At 44.2% G+C, this 23,182-nt stretch overlaps 1 protein-coding gene across 2 annotated transcripts; it reads left to right on the forward strand.

The window, feature by feature from the left end:
* Positions 1-6: 6 nt before the first annotated feature.
* On the forward strand, positions 7-23,164 carry PSMD9 (proteasome 26S subunit, non-ATPase 9). Of its 2 annotated transcripts, none has more exons than XM_060193167.1 (6): positions 7-304; positions 7,834-7,929; positions 15,238-15,449; positions 17,759-17,860; positions 21,441-21,529; positions 21,849-23,164. In XM_060193167.1, the coding sequence occupies exons 1-6, from the start codon at positions 163-165 to the stop codon at positions 21,874-21,876; spliced, it is 669 nt and encodes a 222-aa protein (XP_060049150.1). In that variant the 5' UTR covers positions 7-162; the 3' UTR covers positions 21,877-23,164. The 2 variants fall into 2 exon arrangements, with proteins under 2 accessions (XP_060049150.1, XP_007539875.1); XM_007539813.3 differs by having other exon boundaries at positions 19-300; positions 7,827-7,929.
* The last annotated feature ends 18 nt before the right edge of the window (positions 23,165-23,182 follow it).

Below are 23,182 nucleotides of genomic sequence, written 5' to 3' on the forward strand. Positions count from 1 at the left end.
CTTCCGTGACCCCGCCCACCCAGCAAAAGCCACACCCCTCGCGTTCTCGGCGCGCGCATCGGGCTGCGGTGTTTTGGCCCGCGAGTGGAGCCGTAGCCGCAGTCTCCTCAGGCGTCCGTCACTGGGAAACCCGGTAGCTGGGATCCCGGACAGAGGTTCACCATGTCGGAGAAAGGAGCCGGGCAGAGTGGGGGCTCCGCGCAGGCGGGAGCGGTGACCGTCAGCGACGTCCAGGAGCTGATTCGGCGCAAGGAGGAGATCGAGGAGCAGATCAAGGCCAATTATGACGTGCTGGAGAGCGTGAGTGTGGGCGCGGGGCTGCCGGGCCGGCGTGAGGGCGCGGCGAGGCCTCCTGGCCGGGTCCTCGAGCCCGGATGGCGGGGAGGCTGGGGAGGCGGGCGCGGCCGGGGCCCTCAGATGGGAGGGTCCCCCCTCCCGGCCCTTGAGGGGACCCCGCCTCCCTGGGATGCGCATCGGCGGCGCAGCTGCGGCCCCTGCCGGCGGCCGGCCGCCGAGCTCCCAACTTGGAAAACAGTTTTGAGGATTGAGCCGCCGCTCTGGACACCTGTGCTCGCTCATCTCTTCTTCGCGGGAGCCCTCGAGGGGGGCTGGCGGCCCTCCTCCCGCCCCTCGGGGATGAGCAAACAGGCCACAGGACCCCCAGATTCTAAGAGGCAGCGAGCGGTGATAGGCACCTCCGTGCTCAGTCCCTGTGGAATGTGGATGTCCTGTGCGTCGCCGGCCACTTTATGCCACTTTATGGCAGAGCTTCTTACATTTTGTGAGCACGAATCTTCCGGGGGAGCCAGGGAAAATTCGGGCAGAGCTCGCTGCAGTGTTTGTAGCAAATGCCCAGCGATGCTGTGTTTCTGGTCTAAGGACCAAACTTTTGAGTGACAGGCAAGGTCCCTTATCCTTAACCGTATTGGAGGGAGGACACCGAGGCAAACCCTTGCCTCGGTCAAGAAGCTGGGAAGTGGCAGTGAGGGAGCTAGTTCCCAGGTTTGTCTGACTTGAGGATCCATAGTTTTTCTTTTTAAATGTTTTATTTATTAATGAGAGAGGTTGGAGGAAAGAAAGAGAACCAGGGGGCTGGGTGGGGGCGCACACATGACAGTGCACAAGGACTCAGGTTCAAGCCCCCGCGCCCACCTGCAGGGAGAAAGCTTCAGGAACGGTCAAGCCGGGCTGCAGGTGTCTCTCCCCCCCTCAATTTTTCTGTCTCTATTCAATAATAAATTAAAAAGAGAGAGGACCAGATTGTTACTCTGGTATATGTGCTGATGGAGCTTAAACCCACAACTTCATGTTTGAGAGTCCAGTGCTTATCCACTGCACCACCTCCCAGACCACTTAAGACCCAGAGTTTTGCTTTTACCACCTATCGTGTAAACACAAACCAGTTTCCTAGTGATAGGAGTAGGATGAAGCATCAGGGTCCTGTTTCACTGGGTTCTGAGTGCTTAAGAAATGCCATTTTGGGAGGTGGGAAGTACAGCGGGTGCAAGGACTGGCTTAAGGATTCCGGTTTGAGCCCCTGGCTCCCCACCTGCAGGGGAGTCATTTCACAGGTGTTGAAGCAGGTCTGCAGGTGTCTGTCTTTCTCTCCCCCCCTCTGTCTTCCCCTCCTCTATCTTCCTACCCTTCTCTGCCTTCCCCTCCTCTCTCGATTTCTCCTTGTCCTATCCAGCAGTAATAACAACAATAGCAACAAGGGCAACAAAATGGGGAAAATGGCCTCCAGGAGCAGTGGATTCGTAGTGCAGGCACCGAGCCCCAGCAATAACCCTGGAGGGAAAAATAAAAGTGCCACTTTATATGTAATATCATGAGAGCCTCACAACTATCTGTGTAGCTGCTATGCATCCCTGAAGCTCACAAAGGCAAAGCCAACTGCTCTGAATTACAACGTGGAATTCAGTTAGCAGACCTGTTGAATCTAGGATATGTATTCAAGGGTTATGCCAGCAATTTCTCAGACTTTACTTTTTTTTCTTCTTCTTCAGTTTTTGTTTATTTTTACCAGAGCACTGCTCAACTCTGACTTATGGTGGTGCTGGGGATTGAACCTGGGACCTCTGGTGCCTCTGGTGGTAAAGTCTTTTTGCATAACCATTAAACTGTCTTCCCCACTCAACCCCCTCTCACTTACTTTTCTGCTATAAGCAGAAATCTGTATCTCCTACTGTAATGTTAAGTCTTTGATTTCTTAAAAAAAAAATACTCGGGGGGGCTGGGCAGTAGTGCTGTGGGTTAAGCGCACATGGCGTGACGCACACAGACTGGAGTAAGGATCCTGGGCTCCCCACCTGCAGAGAGTTCGCCTCACAAGTGGTGAAGCAGGTCTGCAGGTGTCTATCTTTCCCCCTCCTCTCTCCATTTCTCTCTGTTCTATCAAATAGCAACAATATTAAAAATAACAAGGGCAACAAAAATGGGAAAAAATGCCCTCTAAGAACCGTGGATTTGTATTGCAGGCACTGAGCCCCAGCGATAACCCTGGAGGCAAAAAAAAAAAATTACTTATGTGATTCAGGAGGTGATGCAGTAGATGAAGTGCTGAACTGCCAGTCCCTGTTCAGGGCGCCATTTGCCGGGCTAGCTTCGTGGGCGGGAGACAGATGACCAGGGACTCATGGCTGAGCTGGGTATTCCGTTTATTAATCAGATACATCGCCTTTTATGCATCTCTTCACCGGAAGTGGCAGGCGAAAGGAAATGACTAGGAGAGGGAGCGGAGCAAAAAAACAGCTCAAAAAGAACATAGAAAGCTTCCATCTAAACAGTGGGGATTAAACCAATATCCTGCAGGCAGGGCGGGACCCAGGTAAAACAGTGATTATGTAAATAGACCACATTGTAAGTAATACAAGCGAACCTAATGTGATGATCAAAACAGAAGGTCTTATAAGCAGAATTTAGAAGCATACCAACACTGAACTCTTTTTTTTTTAAAGCTTTTTTAAAAAAATATTTATTTTATTTATTTATTCCCTTTTGTTGCCCTTGTTGTTTTATTGTTGTAGTTATTGTTGTTGTTGTTGGATAGGACAGAGAGAAATGGAGAGAGGAGGGGAAGACAGAGAGGAGGAGAGAAAGATAAGACGCCTGCAGACCTGCTTCACTGCTTGTGAAGCAACTCCCCTGCAGGTGGGGAGCCGGGTTCGAATCGGGATCCTTATGCCGGTCCTTGTGCTTTGCGCCACCTGCGCTTAACCCACTGCGCTACAGCCCGACTCCCACCAACACTGAACTCTTAAGCATGAATTCCTGAGTTCGATCCTCAGCAGCACATGTACCAGCGTAATATCTGGTTCTCCTTCTCTCCTCCTCTCTCATTAACAAATAAGTGAAATATTTAAAAAACATTTATTTGGGCAGGGATAGATAGCATAACGGTTATGCTAACAGACTCCTATACCTGAGGCTCCAAAGTCCCTGTACCACTCTAAAACCAGAGCTGAGCAGTACTCTAGTAAAAAAAAAAATTATGAGAGAAGGAAGAGAGAACCAGAATATCACTCTGGCTGCAGACACTGTCATGATCTGAACTCAGGTCCTCACCCTTAAGAGGCCAACTTTACCTACTGAACCACCTCCTAGACTATGAGATATATATATATATATTAATCTTTATTTGTTGGATAGAGACAGTCAGAAATTGAGAGGGAAGGGGGAGATAGAGAGGGAGAGAGACAGAGAGACACCTGCAGTCCTGCTTCACCACTTGTGAAGCTTTCTCCTTGCAAGTGGGGACCAGGGGCTCGAACCTGGGTCCTTGCGCATTGTAATATGTGTGTCCAACCAGGTGCGCCACCACTCGGCTACTTCTATGATATTTTTTTGAAGTTGATCTACTTTTTATTTATTTTTGCCTCCAGGGTTATCGTTGGGGCTCAGTGTGTACACTACAAATTCACTGCTCCTGGCAGCCATTTTTGTTGCTGTTATTGCTGTTGTTGTTGGATAGGACAGAGAGAAATGGAGAGAGGAGGGGAAGACGGGGGCGGGGAGAAAGACAGACACTTGCAGACCTGCTTCACCACTTGTGAAGCAACCCCCCTGCAGGTGGGGAGCCAGGGACTCCAGCTGGGATCCTTATGCCGGTCCTTGCTCTTTACACCACGTCCACTTAATATGGCCCCCTTCATCCACTTTTTATTAATTCAATTTATTTTAATTATTTTTACCGGAGCACTGCACAGCTTTAGCCTGTGGTGGTGCAGGGAATTGAACTAGGGCTTTGGAAACTCAGACATAATAGTTGTTTTCACATAACTGTTATGTTATCTCCCTGACCTACTTGAATTTATTTAAAAAAAGAACTTTTCCCATGTATATAAGGTAAAAATGTATAGTAAAGCAAGTCACCCACTTAAATGTCCATGAATAGATACATAAAATGTGATAAAATCACACAGTGGGATGTTATTTTCATTTTTTTCTATTTGATAGGACAGAGAAATTGAGAGGAAAGGGAAATAAAGAAAGAATAAGATAGACATCTGCAGACCTGCTTTACTGATTGTGAAGTGACCTCCTCCCCTCAGCAGGTGGGGATCAAGGGCTTGAACCTGGGTCCTTGTGCATAGTAATGTGAGCACTCAACTGGGTGTACCACCACCTGCCCCACAATGGGGTATTATTTTTAAAAATAATAATAAAGGAATAATGTATTGACAAATTCTGCAACGTGTGAACCTTCACGACATTATGCTAAGTGATAGTTCATCACAAAAGACTGTATAGAGTATGATTGCATTTATGTGAAATATCCAGAATAGGCAAATGTTGTTTTTGTTCGGGAGCTCCAGCAGGCCGGGCCAGCTTCACGGCGGTGAACAGAGACTCACTCGGGGACTCATGGTTGAGCTGTACGCAGTATCTCTTTATTCATGCAGGACGCAGCGCAATCTATACCAAGCTAAGCTAAAACTAACACAACTACCAACGAACTAAAACGAACAATGTTGTCCTTACATACTTTCCAAGTAGGGTGTAAACAAGATGTGACATACAGAGGGTGGAGAGAAAAGTGACTGGTGAAAATCAGGGTGTGACAAGGAGAGGGGGCAGAGCAGGCAAGAATTTACCACTGAACCACCAATGCCCAGGAGGGAGGGTGGTGCTTTATGTAAATGTAAAAGTGATTTATGTAAATAGACCACAGCAGTGGTTATGTAAATAGAATGCAGTAGTTATGTAAATAGAATACAGTGTTAAGCAGGGGGTATTAAACTAATGAAACAGAAGGGGTTTTGAGAAGCATACCAACAGGCAAATCTGTAGACTGGGGAGAATGGGGAGAGGTGGTTTGCAAGGAGCTGAAGAGTGGAGAATGGGAGTCATTACTAATGGGCCTGGAGTTTCCTTTTTGGAAGGTGAAGAAAATGTTCTGAAATTGGTTGTGGCTGTCAGGGAGGTTTGCAGCAATAGAGCACAGCATTGCATGGATGAGACCCTGGGTTAGATCCCTGGCACAGCATATGGCAGAACAGTGCTCTGATATCTTTCAATCTCATTTAAAAAATAAAGGAGAGATATGTGGTCTGGGAGGTGGCGAAGTGGATAAAGCGTCAGACTTTCAAGCATGAGGTCCTGAGTTCAATCCCTGGAAGCACATGTACCAGAGTGAAGTCTGGTTCTTTCTCTCTCTCGTATCTTTCTCACAAATAAATTAATTTTTTTAAAAAAGGAGAGATAGACAAAACATAGTTTACCTGGTACAGCATACACTTTACCCCTGACCACTACCTAGGAACACTATGCAAAGGAGAAGTTTCACTAACAGTGGAGGAGTGCTGTGCTGTGTCTCCTTCTCTCTCTGCCTCTCACCCTCTTTATAGGGGGAAAAAAAAAAGTAAGCATCTGTTGGGCTCTGTGGAATTGTGCAGGTCTGAAGACCTGGCATTCAAAGAAAATTTAACAAATAAAATTGGTTGTGGTGGGGTGGTGTTGCCCTAGTAGAGTGCACGCATTACCATACTCCAGGACCTGGGTTCAAGCCCTGTGCAGGGGTAGCTTCATGAGTGGTAGAGCAGTGCTGTGTCTCTTTCCCCCTACTTTCCCCCTACTTCTCTCTGTCTCTATCTGGAAAAAAGGGGGGAGGGTGCGGGGGAACATGGTTGTTAGGAGTGGTGGAGTCATGTAGGCACCAAGCCCCAATGATAACTCTGGTGACAAAAATAATAAATAAAATAGCTAGTGGTGATGGCTTCACAACTTGTGAATATCCTAAAAACAAAAAAACCAAACAAAAAACCATTGAAGAGTGCACTTATTTTAACCAGAGTACTTGCTCAGCTTTGGTTAAAATATTGTGCTTATTGTGGATTGAATTTGGGACCTCCAGTGCCTCAGACATGAAAGTCTGTTGTGCTACTACTGCATACTTTAAATAGGATCAGGAGGGCGCACACATTGCTGTGGGAGTGACCCCACAGCACTGCAGCTTCCCCCATTGTCATGACACTGCCTTATAGTGCTGGCACTTGAACCTGGGCCACACACACGATAAGGCACATGGCTACCCTGTGAGTTATCTAGCTCTATTGAGATAGAATTCACATATTATAAATTCATCCATCTCAAGTGTACATACATTTCAGTGTTTTCAGAATTGTGCAACCTTCACCACAACCTCTAGACATTTTATTCATCCCCAAAGAAACCCTGTACCCTTTAGCATTTGCCCCCTAATTTCCATCACTATCTTTCCCCCAGCCTTAGGCAATCACTCATTGACATTTTTCCTCTGTGGTTCTGCTTATTCTGCATGTTTGACATTTGGGACTGTAGTCATTTCTGTCTGCTTTAACTTAGCACAATGGTTTCAGGGCTCATCTGTGTTGTATTATGATAGCAGTACAACTTTTTTTTTTTTTTTTTTTTAAGATTTATTTACTAGGCTACAGGAATCACTCCTTGCACACCTGCCTTGCCAATTGTGCAGCCCAGGTTCAAGCCCAGGTACCTCATCATGACCCTTGGGGCAGCTCTGTGGCTGTGGGGTCTCTGTCTCTGAATGAAAAGCAAGCTGGAGCAGTGAAGTTCCACATGTGCAAGACCCATCATGTAAAAACAAACAAAACATTTATTTCATATGAAGGTAGAGAGAGTTTTACATGAGAGAGAGAGAAGCCAGAGCACCACTCTGGTACAGGAGAAGTCTGGGTTGAACTGGGAGCCTCAGGCTTGAAAGTCTTTCAGATAAAGAGCCTCAGATGCCGTCACCCCTTTTTACTGCCAAATAATGTCTGTCAGATTCATTGTTTTAAGTAAAGAATATGTGTGCCTATAGCCAAAACCCAAAGTTTCCCTTACCCCAGAGCTGCCACTTCCTTTCCCCAGATGCAACTGGCAATATCAGTGTCTCCTTCCAGGGGAGGAAAAGCCTCTTTGAAGGCCCTTTAGATCTTTTTCTCTTCAGAAGAGCCAAAGTCCTGCAACACCTGGGTGCTTTTTGGGGTTTTCACTCCCCTTCAGCTTTCAAGGCCACCAGCCAGGTGTCAGGTGTTAGACTTTGGAGGAGTCCAGGGAGAGACTGGCCTTGGAAGTAAGACTTAAAGGAGTCATTACTTTTATCTGCACTGTTCTGACTTCTAAAAAGGAGACGGATTCCTGCATTACTTGTGCTATCAAAAGCTAATTAAAAGAATACTGGCACCCCACAGTGGTGGGAGAGGATGCAGGTGGACAGTGTCTGTTGAACTAGGCAGCTGACCTTACTATCACCTTGATTATAACCGCAAAGGAAAGGGGCCTGGGGAAAGAGGACTGGAGGATTTCCGTGCCTGTGAAATCTTAACCACATCTCCTCCTTACAGCAAAAAGGTGTTGGGATGAGTGAGCCGCTGGTGGACTGCGAGGGCTATCCCCGGGCCGATGTGGACCTATACCAAGTGCGGACCGCAAGGCACAACATCGTCTGTGAGTGACATCACCGATATCCCATGTCAACTGCTTCCCTTTTTTCTGCCCTAATGGTGTCTCCTGGAGCTCCGTACTTATGATTTTATTTTTCATTTTGTTGTTTAGGAGTTCATTGTGGAAACTGCGTTGCACTAACAGTAGAAACCCAAATGTTGCTTACCGTTATAATCAGATCAATTATGTGTTGGGAAGTACATGCAGCTGTTAACAAGTGACTTGACCCTGGTCACTTAAACAAAAAAGTTCAGATACTTGGAGGAAAACAATGCAGGCCTGGTCACCAGAAACCCAGCTTTGCCTCCCCCAGGGCATGTTATCTATCCTTATACCAGGCAGAAAAGAGGGAAGAAACTAGGAAGGACAAATGGTCTCATGCCAGCTAGACCCCACTTTTTTTTTTTTTTTTTTTTATTTAAATTTTTAATTTAAGAAAGGATTAGTGAACAAAGGCATAAGGTAGGAGGGGTACAACTCCACACAATTCCCACCACCCTAGACCCCACTTTTTAAGTATCTTCCATACAAATACCCTCGTGCCTAATTTCCTTACATTCATTTCTGTTCTGTACCCACCCTCCCATGTCTCCTGCCTGTAAGAAACAGATTGTTAGGGGCCAGGTGGTGGCATACCTGGCTAAGCATTATAGTACACATTATAGTAAGCAAGGACTCAGGTTCAAGCCCATGATCTCCACCTGCAGGGGGAAAGTTTCACAAGTGGTGAAGCAGGGCAGTAGGTGAATCTGTGACTCTCTCCCTCACCCACCCCCCCTTAATTTTTCTGTCTCTACCCAATAATAGGTAAATAAAAAAAAAAGGAACAGATTGTTCTTCAGGTTGGGCCACAATGAACATGTCACTGTCATAAAGTTCTTTGCTTTCTTTTTATTTATTTATTTATTTTTAATATTTATTCCCTTTTTGTTGCCCTTGTTATAGTTATTATTGTTGTTGTCATCGTTGTTGGATAGGACAGAGAGAAATGGAGAGAGGAGGGGAAGACAGAGAGGGAGAGAGAAAGACACCTGCAGACCTGCTTCACCTCCTGTGAAGTGACTCCCCTGCAGGTGGGAAGCTGGGGGTTCGAACTGGGATCCTTAATGCTGGTCCTTGAGCTTTGCACCACCTGCGCTTAACCCGCTGTGCTACCACCAGACTCCCAGTTCTTTGCTTATTATTATCTATCATTAACATTATCATTACAATGGAACAAAGTTGAAAGTGGAAGTTGGATAATGTATTACTTCTCTGTTTTTTTTTTTTTTAATTTCTTTACTGGGGGATTAATGGTTTACAACTTTTCTGTTTTTGCTATAATGGTTTATCACACATAGACTTAAAACAATACAAACTGGGGGGAGTCGGGCGGCAGCGGGTTAAGCGCATGTGGTGCAAAGTGCATGGACCGGAGTAAGGATCCTGGTTCGAGCCCCCGGCTCCCCACCTGTAGGGGAGTCGCTTCACAGGCGGTGAAGCAGGTCTGCAGGTGTTTGTTTTTCTCTCCCCCTCTCTGTCTTCCCCTCCTCTCTCCATTTCTCTCTGTCCTATCTTACAACAACGACATCAATAACAACAATAACTATAACAACAATGAAAATCAACAAGGGCAACAAAAGGGAAAATAAATAAATAAATATAAAAAATAAAAAAAAAAAACCCAATACAAACTGGGGGCTGGGCAGTAGTGCAGCAGGTTAAGCGCACATGGTGCTAAGCACAAGGACCAGCGTAAGGATCCCAGTTCCATCTCCTAGCTCCCCACCGGGGAGGGGGGGTGTCACTTCACAGGCCGTGAAGCAGGTCTGCAGGTGTCTATCTTTCTCTCCCCTTCTCTGTCTTCTCCTCTCTCGGTTTCTCTCCTATCCAACAACAGCAATAACAGTAACAACAAGGGCAACAAAAATGTGAAAAATGGCCTCCAGGAGCAATGCATTCGCAGTGCAGGCACTGAGCCTCAGCAATAATTCTGGAGGAAAGAAAAAACCTCAAATTACTTCGCTTACAGTTCTGGTGAGAGGTCCAAATGGGTCTCATGGGGCTTAATGACAGGCTATCAACAGGTTTCACTCCTTATGAAGCTTTAGAGGGATGCCCATTTCTGTCTTTTTCAGTTTCTAGAGGTCTCCTGCATTCTTTGGCTTGTGGCCCCTTCCTCCATCTGCAAGACCACATCTCTCCAATTTCTGATTCTATTATTACATCTCTTTCTCTCACTCTTCTGTCTCCTCCTTTCATATACAAAGAACTTGATGAGGGCTAGAGAGATTGCAGGTGTGCCACCACCTGGCCCCTTTTTGGTGTAACTTCATTCTCTTTCTTTCTCTCTTTCAAAGGGGTATAAGTACTTTGAGAATAGCATACAGTTTAATATATGAAAGGTTCCTCAAAGTCACATTATGATTGTAGAATAACTTATCAGTGAATCACTGTTCCTTGAAGCACTGGGGAAAAAAGTGTGCCACTGTTTTTTTTTTTTTTTTTTTTTTTAATTGCCACCAGGGTTGTTGCTAGGGATCCGTGCCTCCACTTTCCCAGCAGCCATTTTTTGTTTGTTTGTTTGTTTCTTTCTTTCTATTTGCTAGGACAGAGAGAAGTTGAGAGAGGAGGGGTAGAGAGATAGAGGGTGGGGAAGATAGCATAATAGTTATGCAAACAGACTCATGCCTGAGTCTCCAATGTCTCAGGTTCAATCCCCCCACTCCACCATAAGCCAGAGCTGAGCAGTGCTCTGGTGTTTCTCTCTATGTCTCTGTCTCTCTCTGCACCTCTCTCAAAAATAAAATAAAATGTTAAAAGAAAAAAAAAAAAGAGTGGTCTGGGTGGTGCAATGGATAAAGCATTGGACTCTCAAGCATGAAGTCCCAAGTTCGATTCCCAGAAGCATATGTACTGGAGTGACGTCTGGTTCTTTCTCTGTCTTCTCCTTCCTCATTAATAATAAATAAATAAAATCTTAAAAAAAAAAAAAGATAGGGCAAGAGAAAGACACCTGCAGACCTGTTTTATTGCTTGTGAAACACCCCCCCTATAGCTTTAGTTCTCTACTTCTCTCATTAATGAATAAAATCTTCATTACTTATTTATTAAGCAGAGCACTGCTTAGCTCTGGCTTATGGTGGTGTAGGATGTTGAACCTTAGACTTTGAAGCCTCAGGAATGAGAGTCCCTTTCATAACCATTATGCTATCTACCCTCACCATTATTATTATTACTTTAATTTTTATTTATAAAATGGAAATACTAAAAAGAACATAGGATAAGAGGGGTACAGTTCCCACCACCAGAACTCCGTATCCCCTCCCCTCCCCTCCCCTGATAGCTTTCCTTTTCTTTAACCCTCCTATTCATAACCCTCTGGGAGTATGGACCCAGGGTCACTATGGGGTACAGAAGGTGGAAGGTCTGGCTTCTGTAATTACTTCCCTGATGAACATGGGCATTGGCAGGTTGAACCATACTCCCAGCCTGTCTCTCTCTTTCCCTAGTGGGGCAGAGCTCTGGAGAAGCAGGCCTCCAGGACGCATTGGTGGGCTTGTCTGCCCAGGGAGGTCAGGTTGGCATCTGGAACCTGGTGGCTGAATAAGTTATTGTATAAAGCAGAACAAATTGTTGACTATGTTTTAATTTTTTTTTACCAGAGCACTGATCAGCTCTGATTTACGGTGGTGCCGGGGATTAAATTTGGGACTTCATAGCCTCAGGCATGACAGTCTGTTTGCATGACCATTATGCTATCTACCCGTGCCCTTAATTATTATTTTTAAGATAATCAAATAGGAGGTAAATTTGGGACTTTTGGCTTAACTCCTCAGTTCCCTGGGGATGTAGCCCTCTTGCTTCTGCAGTTAGGGGCATTCTGGGGAAATCTGAGAGGTGTTGATCCATATAGAGGACATTGAATTTTTTTTTTTTTTCAGATGATGAGCCAAATGTTCTACAGCCATTTATTCAACAGTCTATTCTTTCTCCATTGATTTCAGATGTTAGCTGTAACATCTGTGTATTAAATGCTGGGTGGGAGTGGGAGTCGATAGCATAATAGTTATGCAAAGAGACTCTGACATCTGAGACTCTAAAGTCCCAGGTTCAACTACCCCTCCCTCCCCCACCATAAACCAGAGCTGAACAGTGCTCTGGTATAAAAAGTAATTTTATATATGTGTGTGTGTGTGTGTGTGTGTGTGTGCATATATACTAAATGTTGAGGCATGCTAAAAATCCCTTTCTGGTCTTGTTGCCCTCTTCAGTTGATTTACCCTCTTGTGTGCTAACATCACACTGTCTTACTGACTCCCTTATACTCAGGAACCTGAGGAGCACTTCTTCCTGGTCTTTTGAAAAAGTATTAAAAAAAAATTTTTTTTTTTTTATATTTACTTATTTTCCCTTTTGTTGCCCTTGTTTCTTATTGTTGTTGTAGTTATTATTGTTGTTACTGATGTTGTTGTTGTTAGAACAGAGAGAAATGGAGAGAGAAGGGGAAGACAGAGAGGGGAAGAGAAAATAGACACCTGCAGACCTGCTTCACCGCCTGTGAAGTGACTTCCCTGCAGGTGGGGAGCCAGAGGCTCGAACCAGGATCCTTAGGCAGGTCCTTGCACTTTGCGCCACGTGCACTTAACCAGCTGCGCTACCACCCGACTCCCAAAAGGAACTTTTAAATAATTTTTGGGGGCTGAGTGATGTTGTACCTAGTTAAGCACACACAGTTAAGCATGCATATTAACAAGTACGAAGACCCAGGCTTGAGCCCCCACTTTCCACCTGTAGGGGGTCCACTTCACAAGTGGTAAAGCAGGCCTGCAGGTGTCTTCTTCCTCTCACAATTTCTCTCTGTCCTATCTAATTAGAAAAAAGTGCTGCTAAAAAAATAATTTTCTTAGAGATCATAGCATTATTCTCCACTTAAAATGTTCTGTTTTGTTTTTGTCCATTTTGTTGTTTTATGGTATTGGAGACTGAACTCTGGGTCTCATGCATACAAGGCTTATATTCTACTTCTTGGACCCTCAAATACCTTTTTTAAACTCTTATTTATTTATTATTGAATACAGACAGAAAAATCAGGAGGGAAAGGGGAGAGAGGAAGAGAGAGAGTGTGTGTAAGAGAGACACTTGCAGCACTGCGTCACTGTCCCTGAAGCTTCCCCCCTGCAAGTGGGGATGGGGGCTTGAACTCAGGTCCTGACACATGGGAATGTGTGTGTACAGCTGTGTCCATCACTGATCAGTCCCCTTTTTTTTCTTCTTTTATTAAATAGAGACAGAGAAATTGAGAGGGAAGAAGGAATAAAGAGAGAAGAGAGATACCTGCAGCACTGTTTCACCACTCACGAAGCTCTCTCTCCCCTCTCTGTGTCTTTCTGTCTTAAATTAAAAAAAGAAAAAGTCACTACAACAATGAAGAACAGCAAGGGCAACAAAAAGGGAAAATAAATAAATATATATATAAAAAAGAAAAAGTCTGCAGCCACTGGTAGAATCACGCGGTCACGAAGCCCTAACATGCCTAGAGAAAAAGAAAGAATTACAATATCTTTTTTTTTCTTTCTTAAAATTTATTAAGGAGTAAGAGAGATAAGATAGAGAACCAGAGCATCACTCTGGAACATTCAGTGCTGATGATTAAATTCAGAGCCTTACGCTTGAGATTCTAACACCTTATCCACTGTGACACTTCCCAGGCTGCAATTACAATATCTTGTAAATAAAGCAGTTTACTCCATTACCCAACAGTTTCAGATATTTGATTAAGTAATTTATTAATTTATTTTGGATATAAATATGTACATATTTGATATTAAGTAATTTATTAATTTATTTTGGAGATATATATATGGAGAAAAGCTGAGAGGGAGGGAGGGACTGATAGGGAGAGAGTAGCACCTGCAGTATTATTTTACCTTTGCAGGTGGGGACGAGGGGTTTGAACTTGGGTCCTTGCACACACACTGTAATGTGTGTGCTCACCCAGGTGCACCACCACTCCCTCCCTCCCCCAACAGCTTTAGATATATTACATACTGCCCCTTAAGTATTGCCGAGGAATCTGGGATTCTCATGGAATTTATTGTCTGGGGAAAGGGATTTTTTTTTTAACTAAATAACTTTTTTTTTTTTCCTTTATTGGAGGATTAATGGTTTACAGTTGGGGAAAGGGATCTTTTTGAGTCAAGGAGTAATAACTTATTATACACTGACCCATTTTAAAACTTCCTGCTCAGATATGTGTCTGCCTGTGGATTGAGTACCAAGTTCCCTCAAGCCTAAGGGCCTCACCCTCTCCTTGAAGTGATGGAACAGAGGAGTAGGTCAGGTAGCTGTGCAGACCCTAGCAAAAGACCCCTGGACCATCTGGAGGTCTAACCTGCAGAAGCTGGACTTGGATTTGACAGGCAGTGTAGGTCTGCTCAGACCTCTGAAACTCCCAACAGGGAGTTGCATGTATATTTGCATTGGAATCAACTGCCCCTGACAGCCTTTTTTTTTTTTTTTTTTTTTGACAAGGGAGGGGGAAATAGAGGGGGAGAGAAAGATAGACATCTACAGACCTGCTTCACCACTTGTGAAGCATACCCCCTGTAGTTGGGGAGTGGGGGCTTGAACATAGGTCCTTATGCACGGTGATATGTGTAGTTAAACCGGTGCCCACCCCCATGTAGAGGAAGTTGTTTACAGGTTAAAAAAGACATCAAAATCTCAACCACTAATGCTGGCCTGGCCTGCAGAGATGACTTATTTGACCAGCATGGCAGCTTGACAGTTTTTGACTTAAGACTTAGTCATCAATAAGTGCAAAGATCTGCAAAGATCTAAAGTCATTTCTAGCTCTTTCCCCTGATAGCTCTCCTAGGGTAAATATCTACTAGAATGCCTTAGTAGATTCATGTATCATTTCCTTCTAGAGGCATGAAGAGAAAAGTGAAGCCCTCTTTTTTCACTGGCCACCATATGCATTTGAGCTGTGGCAGTGTATTCAGTAGCTCTACTCTTGCCTTCTTACCTTTTAGTTCTACACTAAAGCAGCCCTACCTTTGGGAAGCTTCCCTTGACCTCCCTGACTTATAAGGTCCTGTTCCTTGTTAGGCAGACCCTCATAATCGTCATCAGGTGCTATTTTAAGCATCTTTCCTTGCTAGATTATAAGCTTCATGAGCACAGCTTCTCTGTCTTATTGGCACATTTGTCCTGGACCTGCAGCCCATTGTGGCATGTAGTTAAGCACTATTAAACTGCTAGTGAGCGGATGTGAGAGTTGTGTCCTCTGCTGCTTCCTTGGCCACTGACTTGCTGCTCTCCCCTCAGGCCTGCAGAATGATCACAAGGCAGTGATGAAGCAGGTAGAAGAGGCCCTGCACCAGCTGCATGCTCGTGACAAGGAGAAGCAGGCCCGGGACATGGCTGAGGCCCATGAAGAGGCCATGAGCCACAACCTGGACCAGAATGAGAACCTCGGTGCTCAGAGGCCCTTCGCCAAAGTGAATAGTGTCATCCCAGGCTCCCCTGCCAGTGACGCAGTAAGCTTCAGTCCTTGTCTAGAGGCTGCTGTGGGTTGGTAGCTGTGGGAGGACTCTACACCGAGACAGACCCATTCTCTCCATTTTGCTGCCTGAATTCCATTAGCAAACAACCCGAACCCTTGCTGGGGCCAGAGTTGGGTTTTGGTTTTTTGTTTGTTTGTTTGTTTGTTTTTAACATGAAAAACAGAACCAGAGCATCATGGTATCATATACTATGATAGGAATTGAACTTGAGACCCTATGTCACTTTGGTTTGCTGTCCACTGATTTGATCAGGATGAGTGCTAGGGCATGTAGAAGGTAGAAGGTGTTAAATGTGCAATGAGAGAAAAAGACTTCTCTTTGTTGGGGCTTATTTTAGCTAGGTAACAGCCACTATCGTGCCCTTGCTTTGCATCACTTATCTTGCCGAATGATGTATTGTATATAAATCATGTGTCGTATCTTTTTTTTAATGTTTTTTAAAATATTTTTTATATTTATTTATTTACTTATTCCCTTTTGTTGCCCTTGTTATTTTTGTTGTAGTTATTATTGTTGTTATTGATATTGTTGTTGTTGGATAGGACAGAGAGAAATGGAGAGACATGGGGAAGACAGAGAGGAGGAGAGAAAGACAGACACCTGCAGACCTGCTTCACTGCTTGTGAAGCGACTCCCCTGCAGGTGGGGAGCCGGGGGCTTGAATCGGGATCCTTAAGTCGGTCCTTGTGCTTCTCGCCACCTGAGCTTAACCCACTTCGCTACTGCCTGACTCCCTTGTCGTACCTTTTTTTTTTTAAGGTTATAAGTAACTACTGAGATATAATTCAGTCTACCCACTTATTTTTGTGCTTTCAGGTCCTGGCCCATAAGTGATTTTAATGTTTTGAGCCACTTATTATTTCTCTCAATTCATTTATTTTTATTTTCAGTTAGAGACAGAGAGTGAAAGGGAGAGGTACCACAGCATTGATTCACCATTTGTAGAGCTCTCCCTCCTCAGTGCTGCTGCTGGTGCACAAGCTAGGGACTTCGAGTGCTTGGGAAGGCACACACTCTGTCATTTGAGTTGTCTCATGGCCTCCATTTACCCACTTTAGTGTACAGTGCAGTGGCTTTTAGTGTTTTCACAGCTATGCAGAATTCACCACAATTAATTTTAGACCATTTTCATTATGCCAAAAAGAAATCAGTTAGCCATTACTCCCCAAGCCCTAGCAGTTGCCAGTCTGCTTTCTGTCTCCATGAATTTGACAATTTTGGATATTCCATATAAGTGGAATTGTGTAATCTGTGGTCCTTTGTGACTGATTTTAATATTATGTTTTTATTTTATTTGAAATTTTTAAAAAAATTTTTATTATATTTTCAAGGCCTATCCACATAGTAGCTTCTGTCAGGCTTTCATGATTCCTGTGTTTGGTTGAGCAATATTTTGTTAATTGACACTTGGTTTCCACTGTTTAGCTCTTTATTATTGCCAACATGAACATCTTGTACAAATGCTTGTCTGGATGTACGGGGCAAGTACTAATCTTTACCCCTCTTCACCCATGAGGAAAGAATTCAACGGCTTGCAGTCACTTGTGTCAGGACACAGTTCCTTAGAAGTGGCACTGGGTCCAGGTCCATCTGATCTATCTATCTTTCTTTCTTTCTTTCTTTCTTTCTTTCTTTCTTTCTTTCTTTCTTTTTCTCTCTCTCTCTCTTCCTTCCTTCCTTCCTTCCTTTCTTTTTTTTTTTTTGTTACCACCAGAGTTTTTGCACCAATCGCAACACTTCCAGTGAACTTTTTTTTATATATTTATTTATTTATTTTCCCTTTTTGTTGCCCTTGTTTTTTAGTGTTGTAATTATTATCGTTATTGATGTCTTCGTTGTTGGATAGGACAGAGAGAAATGGAGAGAGGAGGGGAAGCCAGAGAAGGGGAGAGAAAGACAGACACCTGCAGACCTGCTTCACCGCCTGTGAAGTGACTCCCCTGCAGGTTGGGAGCCGGGGGCTGGAACTGGGATACTTACGCCGGTCCCTGAGCTCTGTGCCACCTGTGCTTACCCACTGCACTACAGCCCAACTCCCGTGAACTTTTTTTTAAAATAAAGGATGAGAGATGGAGAGCAAGAGAGACACCACAGCACTACTCTATTGTTCATGAAGCTTCCCTGCTGCATTTGCAGTTAAAGCCCTGAGCTGCTGCTGTTCTGTGTCCACCATTCATTCCTTTAGAAACAAGCTCTTGAAGTTGTCACTGAGTTGAAGTGAGAGGTTTAGAGAAACGAAGCACACCTCGCCTCCAGTCTGGTTTCCATTTTCTCCTCTCCAGGGTCTACAAGTGGATGACGAAATTGTGGCGTTTGGCTCTGTAAACACCCAGAACTTCCAGTCACTACACAACATTGGCAACGTGGTGCAGCACAGCGAGGGGGTGAGCTGGGGTTTGGTGGCATCTGGTTGGTGTCTCTATAGCTGCGGGGGCCTCTGCTGCCTCTAGAGTGCTGTTTCTCAAGCACAGGGCCTGCTCGGCGCCTTCTTGTTAGCTGTTTCCTCTGCCTGGATTGCTTGTCCTTCTCTTTGTCCTACATTTTCTTCCCTCGCCTCCTGGTCGTAACAACTCCTTGGTGAGGCCTTTCCAGCCTCACCTACTTCCTGCCCCTGCTTCATTCAGCAGTGTTTTTGGTAGGTCTTCCCATTTTGACACATACCTAGTTCTTTGCATTTAATTTATATTATATGTACACATATATAATAGAAACACATACATATGGGGGCTGGATGGTGGTATATCTGGTTGAACACACACATTACAGTGTTCAGGGACCTGGGTTCAAGCCCCTGATCCCCACCTGCAGGGGAAAGTTTCATGAGTGATGAAACAGTGCTGCAGGTTACTCTCCATCCCTCTCAATTTTTCTGTCTCTATCCAAAATAAACAAATAAAAAGATACATATGTGTATGTATGTATGGGTGTGTGTGTGTATACATACACATTCTGGACCTGTTATGTATGTGTGCATACACACACATACATTTTACTAAGAGAGTGAACAAGAGACTGAGACTTGAGCAATACTTCATCATATATAGTGCTGGGGCTTGAACCCAGGGCCTCGTGTGTGTGAGGGATATGCTTGACTACTGAGTTGCCTCCCTAACCTCAAGCCTCACTCTTTTTTTACTACTGTGTAATGGAGCTGTAGTTTGCTCATCCACTGCCTGGTCTGTGGAGAACCTGGTTATTTCCAGTCAGTATGAACATCCGTCTGTTCACAGCTGTGCATACGTGTGTACTGTTCTTTAAGTAGATACCAGATAGTAGAACTATAGGCTCTGAACATATTGCCCTTAAAACTATTGCAGCAGGTAAAGCGCACGTGGCGCTTCGAGCCCCTGGCTCCCCGCCTGCAGGAGAGTCGCTTCACAGGTGGGGAAGCAGGTCTGCAGGTGTCTATCTTTCTTTTCCCCTCTTTGTCTTCCCCTCCTCTCTCCATTTCTCTCCTATACAACAATGACGACATCAGTAACAACCACAATAATAATACCTACAACAACAATAAAAAACAAGGGCAACAAGAGGGAAAATAAATAGAGGGTAAAAAATATCAGGTGTTGTGGAACTGTACATGTGTGAGGCCCCAGAATGTGAGTGTGTGCATGCACACACACACACACACACACACACACACACGTATGTCATTTTAGCAAAAATAGTAAAATGTCAGTAATACTATTGATGTAACAGAGACTGTTGTTCAGCGTATAAGTTAGTAAAGCAATGTTTGGGGATTGAAGCTCATGCTATATCCACAGCCACTCCAGAGCATCTTATAATGAATCTCATGGCATGTAGTCTTTTGAACTCAGCATGGTAGGACTGAGATGGTTGGTTCCCTGTTGGTTTCTGTATCTATTATCCATTTCTTTTTTTTTTTTTTTTTTGCATCCAGAATTATTGCTGGGGCTCTGTGCCTGCACTACGAATCCACTGCTTCTGGCAGCCATTTTCTCCTTAATTATTTATTTATTTATTCCCTTTTGTTGCCCCTTTTTTTTTATTGTAGTTAATTATTGATGTCATCATTGTTGGATAGGACAGAGAGAAATGGAGAGAGGAGGGGAAGACAGAGGGGGAGAGAAAGATAGACACCTGCAGACCTGCTTCACCGCTCGTGAAGTGACTCTCCTGCAGGTAGGAGCTAGGGGCTCAAACTGGGATCCTTATGCTGGTCCTTGCACTTTTCACCATGTGCACTTAACCCACTGAGTTCATTCCTTTTTTAGTGCTGAGTAGTGCATTCTCCACTGTATAAGTGAACCCCAGTTTGTTTATCCATGTACCAGTAAGGAACATTTAGGTTGTTTCCAGTTTTTTATGATTATTGATGATGGTTACTGAATTTTAATGTCTTTTTCTAATTAAATTTATTCTTAGGTTCTTGATAGGTCCCAAAATCCTTCTTTACAAAGTAGTTATTCAACATTTATTATTAACAGAACTGTTTCTTGTGAAATTTCATGGGGAGTTTCAGTAATTGTATAGATAAAATTTGAACTGATGGGTTGGTTTGGAGGAGGTTTGTGGGGTACCTCACTGAAAACGCCCCATCAATGACAAAAAAAAAAGAAAGAAAGAAGGAAGGAAAGAAAGAGGGAAGAAGCTAGGGGGAAAAAGGCACATCGGGACTGTGCAGTGACATATATGGTACAGCATACACATTAAAGTGTGCAAGGTCCTGGGTTCAAGCCCCTGGCCCCTACCTGCAGGGTGGAAAGATTCATGTGTGGTGAAACAGTGCTACAGGTATCACACTTTCCTCTCTTTAGCTTCCCCCTTCTCTCAGTTTCTCTGTTTCTATCCAAAACAAATATAAAAAATAAAATATAAAAAGACCACAGAGTTTATAGTTTCAATTCTTTGAAATTTTCAGGACAGGCAAATCCATAGAGATAGAAAGTAGACATGTACAGTGGCTAGAGCACTGGACTCTCGAGCATGGAGTCCCAAGTGTGCTCCCTGGCATTGCATGTACTGGAGTAATGCTCTGATTCTCTCCTGATGCCTGTCTCTCTGTCTCCCTCACAACTAAATGTTTAGACAAATATTTTGGATTAGAAGGGGTGATGCTTATATAAAAGCTGATGGGTGGAAGTCGGGTGGTAGCGCAGTTGGGTTAAGAGCACGTGGAACAAAGTGCAAGGACCGGCGTAAGGATCCCAGATAGAACCCCCGGCTCCCCACCTGTAGGGGAGTCGTCGCTTCATAGGTGGTGAAGCAGGTCTGCAGGTGTCTTTCTCTCCCCCTCTGTTTCCCCTTCCTCTCTCCATTTCTCTCTGTCCTATCCAACAATGACGACAACAATAATTACAACAAATAAAACAATAAGGGCAACAAAAGGGAATAAATAATATTAAAAAAAAAAAAAAAAGCTGAGGGGTTAGACCATACAGGACAGATGGTCCTGGGTAGAAATTAAGCTCTCTTTTCTCTGAGGAGTAGCAGACAGATGGCCATGTACATTTCTGAGCTGGAGAGGAACAGCTGTGAACAGTGTTGTGTCTTGAACATATTTTTCTGATAGAAAGCTGATAGAGTTTAGTGACTGGGTCAGGAGAGGATGCTGGCTTTGATGAATTGGCTGGAGGTGGAAGAAAGTGAACAGATCAGAAAAACATTTAAGATGTAAAATAGGATGACTCAGCTACCACTAAGAATGTGCCCCCCCTAGGATGGTCTGGAGGAGATGACTCAGCTACCACTAAGAATGTTGCCCCCCCAAAAAAGAAAGAAAAGCAGCACCCCACCTGATCCAAAACATTTTCATTACAGAGAAGCCCGGCACACATTAGTAACATGTGTACTGCTCCCACCTCCCTAGTCTCTCACACCCACCAAGCCCTCCCCACCCAAATCTGATGGGCAAAAAAAAAAAAAAAAAAGTAAGCATTTTAGCCTGACTCTCTGAGCACTAATGAAAATAAATATAAAATGGGCTTATTTTCCTTCCAGAAACCCCTGAGTGTGACTGTGATTCGTCAAGGGGAAAAATACCAACTTAGACTTGTCCCAACCCGTTGGGCAGGAAAAGGACTGCTTGGGTAAAGTATCCCTTTCAGTTCACTTGCGCTGCAGTTTGCTTGACTAAAAAAGGGGGTGGGGGGACCAGCAAGGGGCCCATGAGAAATGATGGGGTTCCCCAGAATGCTGGTAGAACCTCCTGATAAATACTTGTGGTATAAATGTGATTGTAGGGATAGGGTGGAAGGGACCCCAGTTTCCCCAGTTCTGTCATTAATGACGTTTGCTTTGAAAGAATCAGAGCACATAGGTGACATGCAGAAGAGCTTACCTTTTGACCTTCCTGAATGGAGCCTCCCAACTGATACTGTTCCTTTTTTGTTCTTTTTTTTTTTCCAGCTGCAACATTCTTCCTTTGCAGAGATGACTCTTTCCTGAGGACAGTGATAGGCAAACACCTTCCTTTGCCTTGGATTTGCATTTAGCAGGGATTTCCTCCTCCTCTTCTCTCTCTAAGCGTAAGGATCTAGAAGAGGCTGGAAGCCTGAACTTCTAGGTGGTGGACATCTGTGGCCTCCCACTATGATCATAAGGCATTGTAAAAATTTGGTTTGTACTTAGCATCGTTTGCAAATTAGGCCATGGGCCTAAATGGGAAACCTCTGGACTGTGGGCAAGTGGGCAGGTGATGTTATGACTTTATTCTTTCAGGTCCCCCTACCCCCTCCACCCCCAAATAAACACAGTTTTAAAGTGCTAACATGACCGCGTTATCACCCCAACTGAATTTCTTAGTGAACCTCTCAAACCAAAGTTTAAGTTAGGACATCCTCAGAGAAAGTTGCACAAATCAAATCAGCAGTTGTGCTGAAGTCAAAAGTTGACCAATATCATCTCAGGAATGTTACCCTTTCCAAATTCAAAGTTTGCAAGCACCTGTGCTCTATCTGGATTTGCATTGGGGCATTGCTGCTCTGGACACAGAACTTGATGAATAGCTGGAAATCTTGAGCAGTTGAGCATCGTGAGTCACACACTCCTTTCAAGAACAGGGAAAGCTGGGAGGCTCCCCAGGTAATTTGCTTTCTCCTCTGTAACCTACCAGAGACTCACATTCTTGTCACTGCTACAATACTGCTCCCCCGCCCACAAATTAGGTTGACCTTATTATAACTGAACCTCCTGGCTATGCCTACAACTCAGCACTGTTTTGTCAAGTGCTATGGTGGCCTTGACATTGCCATGGGAACAAGATCCGCCAGTGCAGATTTGACATCTTGGAAATTGCTCTCCCTTTTATCTTCTCTCTTTAATGTGGCAAAATGGGATTCATTGATTCCCTCTGACTCTTACTTTCTTCCTCTCTCACTATATCACAGTGTTTATTTCTACAGTTCTTGCAGAACACTTTCTGTTTTAGAGGTCTGGCACATTTTGCAAGTTATGCCTATGTTCCTTGGATATACTTGTATAGCATTTGTACTGAGGGGAGTCAGTATTGGGGTATTCTAGCCATGGATTCTTGTGCTCAACTGGAAAGCCTTCCTACAGAGCATCTCCACCAAACTACTCCAGTCAAACACCTACATTTCCCCCTCCAGTAACCACAGATGTGCTGGTTACCAATGTTTGCTGTTTAAATTGTGTTCTAATTCCAAGTGTATCCAGTATTTTACAAGTTGTACACTATAATAATAAATACCACTTGTACTATCCAGTTTCTCATTTTATTT

The sequence above is a fragment of the Erinaceus europaeus genome, chromosome 6 (assembly GCF_950295315.1).
Source record: "Erinaceus europaeus chromosome 6, mEriEur2.1, whole genome shotgun sequence".
Taxonomy (NCBI): domain Eukaryota; kingdom Metazoa; phylum Chordata; class Mammalia; order Eulipotyphla; family Erinaceidae; genus Erinaceus; species Erinaceus europaeus.